General features: G+C 34.0%; 1 protein-coding gene across 1 annotated transcript; it reads left to right on the top strand.

The window, feature by feature from the left end:
• The first annotated feature begins 994 nt into the window (after positions 1-994).
• On the top strand, positions 995-3,834 carry LOC128241922 (complement C1q-like protein 3). Its single transcript, XM_052959059.1, has 2 exons — positions 995-1,368; positions 2,634-3,834. Exons 1-2 carry the CDS (start codon positions 1,008-1,010, stop codon positions 3,026-3,028), a joined length of 756 nt encoding a protein of 251 aa, XP_052815019.1. The 5' UTR covers positions 995-1,007; the 3' UTR covers positions 3,029-3,834.
• Positions 3,835-9,584: the final 5,750 nt, after the last annotated feature.

The following is a 9,584-nucleotide window of genomic DNA, read 5'->3' on the forward strand; positions in this document are numbered from 1 at the left end:
ATGTATTAAATAATCCTTATCATGGTTTAGTGAAAATACTCCTGAGACATCCACAATACGCTCGGCGTTCCTCATTTTAGAATGTATTTAGGAAATACCCTACATTTCATCCCTTTACCCCCCACCCCTACCCCAGTGTTGTATAACATGTAACACACATATCTATAGTTAATGCTTGCAGACTACATCATTATACCACGCAAATGTTTATTTTAGGAAACAGTGTTATTCAGTTTAGCTAAAATATGTTCTGGACGAGTCGAATATAATTTGTTGTTGTTGTTATAACACCATGGAAGCACGGCATATATCTGTCGGTACCGGTTTCGCATTCCTCGAATTCCTCGCCTAATCTAAGTTTGTAAGTGTACAAAATAGTTTCATGCTAAGTGATTTAGATCCCTCACCAGCCTGTTTAAAAGCCAAATAAGCCCCACCACATTCTTGACTGTTGCAAGGCGCCTGCTAGTTTATAGCTTTAAATGACTCAATGCTATGCTTTACGAGATATCATAGAATTTTGTAAAGCAGACTTTTTACTTGTTATTTCATTGCAAAATAATATTCGGATGGCAAGTCATAAATTATCCAAAATATGCATTGCTAATGCTTAAATGACGAAGATGACGCCACCTCAATTATCCAGTCTTAGAAAAGGTTTATTTTTTTCTAGTTATCTTATCGTTCAAATTTTGCACAAAGAGATGAGGGCCGTTACAACATTTTTGTTCTCAAAATGGATTTACTTGAGTGTGAATATTGGATTCCTCTTATCATTAATCAAACAGAAATTGTCATGCTGAACATTTTATGTAAAGAACAACATCAAACATATATGACTGTTATAGATTTTAAAGTTTATGTGCTAATATGTTTTAGTTATGTTCCTATTGAAATATGCTCATAACTGTATTTGGAACATCCCTCCCCGACTCCTATATTATAAGATTTAAGGTCTAGAATGTCTTCACAACGCGTGAACAACAAGCAAAAGACTAACAGATAAAATGTTGTTTGGCGTTGCAGTGGTGGTGCTTGCTTTAGGTTTCCATGTTATATTTGCTGAGGAACCGCAGAGTTTATCCAGATTTGATTATGACGAAAAGATGCTACTGAAGTTGCTTCGCATAGAAGATAAGCTTGAGCACATTGAACAATTTATTGAAGACATGAAATCAGTCGAGCCTGCAAATTTAAAAACAACGGTTGAGCAGATTCAAATGGAGATGAACGTGTTAAAAGGTCACATCGCAACCGCAGCGGAACATAGCAATAAGACGGAGTCTCTTTTAAATGACTTTCAGGAAAAAAATTCAATGATTAATGCATCGATCGGCCTGTTAAAGACGCAAATGAATGCGGAGAGGGGTAAGTGATTTGACTACGAACGTACTTTTTAAGAGACGAAATAAACATCGTATTTATAAATCGGCTCTGGTTTAACTTCATCAATTGTACAAAATATTAATGGCAAACGAACAATACACTGAAAATATAACATTATGCAACGTATTGTGTCGCGACCATTTAATCGATTTTAAGCAAAAACGGGCCAACAAACAGATTCACCATGGTCAATTGAATTGCTTTAAGTATATATTGTGAAACGAAAATACACTGTAAATTGCGCAATCAATTTTAAACCAGTCCATCACAACAGACATCTGTAATTACAATATATTCATATTCCTTAAACCTGCACTCTCAAGGATTGACCGTTTTAACTAAAAAATATATTGTCTTGGAATAACCCAAATTTTGCGAAAATGTCTTATAACCAGTGATTTAAGACTGCTGACAAAATATCGGTTCGCAGTTTTTCATTTTTACGTTCGAAAATTGCTATTTTATGGGTAGAACAGCGAAACTAACGCTTTAAAAGAAATAATGAGTCTTTCAACATTCTTCCAAACAATTGAGATATGTTCTTTTGTGAGTTATCTTATATGACTGAATTGAAAGCATTGATACTGAAATCAGCTGATTTTGAGACGAAAACTAATCAAATGTCATAACTGTCAATCTGTGAGAGTGCAGCTTTAAACAAGATACCATTGTTTTAATATGATAAGATGAGTGTGTGTTAAGCTATAAAAAAAGTTGGTTTGTTTAATCAAAGAACTATCAAGTTATTCTTAAAGTGTTCAAAATATTGTTCCTTTTTCTGAAGTTTTTACTTGTTTTTTTTTGTCTAGAAGGACTTATTATTCAGTGGGGAAATTTTAAACATTATAATGTGAAACATACACTATTAAGTGAAAAAAATACTAAAATTTTAAACATTTTACTATGAAACATACAATGCTGTGTTGGATTTGTTTAACATTTAAGTGTGTGAAACATACAATAAAGTTCACACAAGAAGTAGTTGACGGATGTGTCAGGCAATGATACATTTATCTCAATTGACCAAAGCAAAGTATGCAGCCTATTGTATAGAACTGTTTAAGTCAAAGTTAGCCGACCTCTCTTGATTGATCAATATGTATCCAATACTACGATTAACCGATTGAATATTTGATTATACATGCATGCACAACGACAACATGTTGAAAATTTATCAATGCTTTTAACAGTTGACTACAGGTTAATGATTATATATTGTTATATCGTATTTTTGCTTTGTTTTCCAGGTCCAACTATCGCCTTTTTCGTAAGGAATCCAACATACGAATCAGGCAAAGTTATCTTCAGTAGTGAAATATTAAACGACGGAAATGCTTTTACACCTGGGACTGGTGAGTTTTTGGCACCACAGCCGGGCCTCTACTATTTTAGCTTCCATCTGTTGGCAGGTTCATCAAACACACGTTCGTATTGTCATTTGTACAAGAATGGTGACAGTCTTAATGTATATGCATACGCAGATGGCACAACTTCTTCCTATGACAGTGGCAGTATGTCGGCGTTTATCACCCTGAAAAAGGGGGATGTTTTCCATGTTGGGGGTTGCGGGGGAAATCCAAGTATATCATTCGATGGTAGTACAACATTGACGGGCGCCTTGATTAAAGTTGACCCCGTTTAGCTTATATAGGAAATGCAACGTTCGACCCGGCAATATCTACAACAGTGTAAGTATTGTCATCGCTCTATGCCAATAAGAAGAGTGGACGTTTATAGACATGAAATCCAAATGCCGGAGTTGACCCTGCCTTTCCACTGATTAGTGCTCGGATGATTGTGTATTAAAATATTGCAAATATCTCAGCGTTTGTTTCGTTTAAGAGTTTTAAGACTTGCGAATTAAACGAAATTCCCTGTGTATTACACCACCAGCAAAATAGTAAATTATTCTTCATTACGTTTAGCCAACAACGGTTAAAATATGTTATTTACGTCTGTGTCAAATTCAGTTTTGCCATAAAACGGACATGTGCTCTTGTAACAACTGACTTCATTTAGAATACATGTCAGGGGAAAAGTTGGCTAATTTGAGCATAATTCGGAGAAAGAGATAACATTATCGTCAATAATTTAATTTACTTAGTTCATTTATTCAAGGTTTTTATTATGCTTAATAGTGCTCGTAAAATCATGCTTAATAAGTGAATTGAATACACTTACATGATAAAAAAATAAACTGTATTAACAACTTTTACTTTAAAGATGAGTTTGTAGAATACAATAATAATTCATGTTCATGTTTATCACAAAAGCCATATGATAAAAGAAGTATAACGATAGTACGATAGATTAGAATAGACACAACATTTTACCATAAACTATGTGCATATGAAATACGGAACCTTACGAATTGATAAGACATGTACATGTAGATTTATTATATTTATATAGGGGGGCTGTAGTTATGACATTTTAGCAAAACATGTGTTCTTGAGTATATTTTTTAGTATATTGACTTATAAGATTTGTAATATGGTTTACAAATGCTTGTAACTCTGATAGGTAGTGTTTAGTTTTGTGTTAAAAATTCCATAAATTGATTAAAATAAATGCATGATTAAATATTATTGTATAATTAATCATGCTTTAAAAAAGGTTTTGCATTTAAAAATGACAATTTTGTTTAAGATATATTACATTACTTGATTATTTTACGTTACACCATATGCATTCAATTCATTGCATTATATATTGAACTGATACAATTATATATATATGTATTCTGAATAAAGAACCTTCTTCTAAACGATTTTCTGACTACATGTGTTTGATGTCCAAATTCGGTTTTGACGAGAGTTATATGATTTAATGTAATAAGGTGCATTCTATTAATTTCCGCAGACTAATCATCTTCGGTATTACCCCGATTATTCATAACGTATAACTCCATTGAATTGACCCTGGGCAAATTGACTGAAGAAACTTCGTATTTGGGTATAATACAGACGTCTGATTGGTAGCCTGAAACACACCTTTTGCGTAACGAAATAACCGACAAGTAAAGGTTGATTATGAATATTCTTGTATTACGCATGAGTTTCGCTTGCCTATTTTCTCATGGTATAGTCTAAAGATCAATCAAGGTACTGAGGATGCAACATTACAGACCCTAACATATTTTCCTACATGGACATAAATAAAAGAGCTAATTAGACGCTTGTAATGGAAATAACATTAATAAAATTGCAAATTTGAATTGTCTTTCTTTCACCAGTATCTTCCACACGTATTCAACAATTTGTTATTTCAATAGAACCTTTATTGATAGAAGATTGAAAATATTATTTCCAAGCCCATGCACTGAAGTAAAGGTACGTTTTGTATCAATATATTTACGTTGGTGCAAAGACCTTCTATTTTAATGTCAATAATTGATTTCTTAAATTACGGACAAGTGTTTTGGTCGTGTGATCACTGATGGAGCAAACGATATTCCATGCCTCATAGAAGATTAGTCACGCAGCAACGCGACAATTTTAAATACCTAAATATAAATGTTTATGCAATTTCAATCATGACATCTCAAAATAACAAATAAAACATGTTTGCAACAAATATATGGTGCAAATCTTTTTTAAAACTGTATAAGTACATGTTGCTAGGAATTCCTTGACGATAAATGTAACTACTGCGTGTCATGACGTTAGCAAAAAAAACATCAATATTTTTGTTTCTAATTAGTTATTTCCTAAATAACGTAAATACCATTACAACATTACAATTTTCTCAGTGATTTGATTAACGTTATAAACAAGGGGACCATCTTATCAATTAGCGTACGGTGAACTATCTTATTTATATATTCTCATCTCATTTTTTTAGTTAACATTGCCAAAATCACTTAGTAATTAAAATTGCTAAAAACAAATACAAAGCGAACAATTTGATTCGGAATAATTACTTTAAATTTTTAAAATTCGTAAAAGTGATTGTTCGATAGATAGTTGATTTATAATATTATATGTATTATGTAATTCCGTTCCGCTAAGAAAATTAGACCAGGGGACACGTGCGTACGCCGGAAACAAGGCTTGCCGAGGGTCGGTTTTATTTTGATCCAGAACAAAGATCATTTTATATTGTTTAGCCTTTTACAATATTCAATTATTCCATGAACTTGTACAAAGACGGATGAGTAAAATAATATATTTCCTTATGTTTCCTTCGAATAAGATGAAAACAGTCAAGGTTAAATAAATATGAAATGTAATTCATCTTCGATATCTCTTGAATTACAACATATTCGGTACATTCCTTCACGTTGATTACGAATACGGTTATATCTACCCGCTTATACTCGCATCATGCGTATACAGAGTTATTAAAATAATATATGGTTTATATTTGAATGATAAAACGTATATAGGATTTGTCTTCAGTCTCCATCAAGTTTTCATAGAATTCGTCCCTAAAATTAAATGTGTAGGTAAATGAACCCTGGACAAGCTGTCGACAATGTGTTCCGGCAAGAGGTTAAAAAAGCAGCGTTCAACGGCCTGATACAAACGGTTATTTGCAGGGCCGTAGCTGGGCAAACGCAGGTACGCATTTGAATGTTATCATTTTTTAAAAGATCTTAGAAATGTAGATAAGCGTTTTTATTTAAAGGCTGAGGAGGGTGAAAGGTTAGAGCTATTATTCACATCTTGAAATTTTCATTTACGATACATCCAATTTATATTGAGGAAAATTTTCAGTTGAACTGTAGTAAATAGACAGTAAACACAACACGTAGCGTCGAAGGGACACTTTGTGTTCCGGCTTCAGTTGCACACAGTATTAGTAACACTTTATCGCTCGAGTGAAATATTTATCAACCGGATTGATTCGAAAAAATGACTCGCCTTTCATTGACATTTTCTGTCACAATCCTGAACTGGATGAGACAAAAAGTGTATCATTGTTGACTGAACATTTGTATACACTGTCCATAAGTTCACATTTCCAAGCAGGAAACAGATACATTCGTTTTAAGATTACTTTCATGTGATTTCCAAGACAGCAGCAGATGAAGCATTTTATTCAATTGAAATTAAATCACAAATATAGATGGTGTGTATAGTGAGCTAACATTATGACACATGCTTGTGGGTCGGTCGTGTTGCATAACTGTAAATTTGCTTTGGTTACTCTGCACAGACTGCGTTTAAACAATAACTCTTATATACATCTGAATCAGGAAGCAAGAAAATATGCCAGGCTGGCGCAATGGAATAATGCGCGCGACACAGACAATTAGGTGATAGGTTCGATAACCGGAGGCAGCATTGATTTTTCAAGGTATTCTTTTCGCTACATGCAGATGTTTGTGTACTTTTTTTAATTCATAAACAAATTGGACAATTCCGGTAACTACTGGCACACTACGTAACAATAAATTCCCGACTTCGCCATTCCAAGTCAATCAATAGTGTATTGTTTGCCCCGTGCAGTCAAAGACGGCAAAAACATTAAACTTATTACACAACCGTTGAACGACTGAGCAATGCAGCTAAGGTACACCTTCTGGTTAACATATATTAAATTCGAACTGTATCAAGTTTGACAAAAACGTATTTGATTAAAAAGGCTTGAATTGAAATCATTTGTTTGCATGTATACTGTTATAGTGTAATGGTAGAGAAGACCATCATTTTAAAGAGTGTGCGTATGCTCACATTTTGTCGGGCGGCGTATTTGTGTTCTTACCCATGATGATGCTTGACGTTGAATCAGGGTAATTACGTCCCGAAAACATAAATAAAATGAAAGTGCTTAAAGAGTTCATATGTAAAAAAAGTATTTCAATAAAGTTGTCTTTTAATTCGCACTATTTAAAACCGCAGTCATGCCAAAAAGAAAATCTGACAGCCTTTCCATTCATAAACAGAGTAAACGTTAAGCTCTTTCAGATCTTGGCGGCTTTTACTTTCAGTAAAGGTCTTGTGTAAGTATCTATGTTTGTTGATCACTTCTTTATGTAACGGTTTGTCGAAGGTGGTATTAGATTACTTTTGTTCAAGGCAGAGGCAGTTTTGTAATTATTTTATATATGTGTGGTGTCCTTTGTTTATAGTTATTTACATGCATTTGGTGTTAGGTTTGGGCCTGGACGACCTCTTGATTGATAAACTTATTGCGCAACCATAAAGTTGCTGAAGATTACTAAACATGACCGTTATTTACTTAAATTACTTAAAATGCCACCATTAAAAAAAGTAATTAAATCTACGTGTAAGTGTATTTTTCAGATACTGGGAAAACACAATATATCAGCAACTCATATGTCGTCGGCGGAAGCTTCGGAAATGTTTCTTTAAATGTTTGTTTCATATTGCTTCGAATATCGATGGACGCTGTTTTTTTTTAAAGATAAATGGTCCTATAATCATATATAATAAAATGATATCACACTATCAAATAATCTTACAAGGGTTCTGGTGAACTATTCATGTGGATATCATAGATACATTTACCATTTGAGTTGGACTAACCCAAAAATATCCGAGGGAATTTCCCGTATCCCAAAGTATAGAGAGGACAGTGACTTCTTCCCCTTATAGACTACATCATAATAGTAGGTTACAGTTTATGATTCTGTGAATGGTGACGAACACTTTACTTTTAATCAACAAAGGCTATCGTATAGTTATTATGTTTGACTCAAATACTCGCTATCATGGTTTAGTGAAAATACTCCTGGGACATCAACAATACGCTCGGAGTTCCTCATTTAAGAATGTATTGGGGAAAACCCTACATTTCACGCCTTTACCCCCCCCCCCCCCCCCCCCCATTGTTGTATAACATGTAACACACATATCTCTAGTTAATGCTTGCAGACTACATCATTATACCACGTAAATGTTTGTTTTAGAAAACAGTGTTATTCAGTTCAGCTAAAATATTTTTTGGACGAGTCGAATATAATTTGTTGTTGTTGTTATAACACCATGGCAGCACGGCATATATCTGTCGGTACCGGTTTCGCATTCCTCGAATTCCTCGCCTAACCTAAGTTTGTGAGTGTTTTACCAAATAGTTTCATGCAAAGTGATTCCGATCCCTCACCAGTCTGTTTAAAAGCCTAATAAGCCCCACCACATTCCTGGCTGTTGCAAGGCGCCTGCTATAAAATAAAGTAGTTCATAGCTTTAAATGACTCAATGCTATGCTTTAGCAGATTCCATAGACTTTTGTAAAGCAGACGTTTTTACATGTTATTTCATTGCAAAATAATATTCGGATGGCTAGTCATAAATTATCCAAAATAGGCATTGCTAATGCTTAAATGACGAAGATGACGCCACCTCAATTATCCAGACTGAGTCTACGAAGAAATTTATTATTTTTCTAGTAATCTTATCGTTCAAAGTTTGCACAAAGAGATGAGGGCCGTTACAACATATTTGTTCTCAAAATGGATTTACTTGAGTGTGAATATTAGATTCCTCTTATTATCAATTAAACAGAAATTGTCATGCTGAACATTTTTTGTAAAGAGCAGCAACAAACATATAAGACTGTAATAACTTTTAAAGTTTATGTGCTAATATGTTTTAGTTATGTTCCTATTTATATCTGATCAAAACTGCATTTGGAACATCCCTCCCCGACTCCTATATTATAAGATACGAGATCTTGAAAGTGTTCACAACGCGTGTACAACAAGCACAATTCTAACAAATAAAATGTTGTTTGGCGGTGCAGTTGTGGTGTTTGCTTTAGGATTCCATGTTATACTTGCTGATGAGCCAAAGTGTTTATCCAGATTTGATTATGACGAAAAGATGCTGCTGAAATTGCTACGCATAGAAGATAAGCTTGAAAACATTGAACAATTTATCCAAGATATGAAATCAGTCCAGCCTGCAATTTTAAAAACAACGGTTCAGCAGATTGAAGAGGAGGTGACAGTTGTACGAGAGCAAATGGCAACCGCAGCAGAACATAGTAACAATACGAAGACTCTTTTACATGACTGTCGGGATAACATTTCAATGATTAATGCATCTGTGGGCCTATTACAGACGCAAATGAATGCAGAGAGGGGTAAGTGATTTACCTACGAACGTATGTTGTTTTAAAGAGACGAAATATTCATCGTTTAAATAACAGCTTAGGTTCAACTTTATCATTGTGATCAATAACGAATAGCCAACGGGCAATAACTAAATGCAAAAGGATAGTGTCGTGGC

Source organism: Mya arenaria, chromosome 7 (genome assembly GCF_026914265.1).
Source record: "Mya arenaria isolate MELC-2E11 chromosome 7, ASM2691426v1".
NCBI classification, from domain to species: domain Eukaryota; kingdom Metazoa; phylum Mollusca; class Bivalvia; order Myida; family Myidae; genus Mya; species Mya arenaria.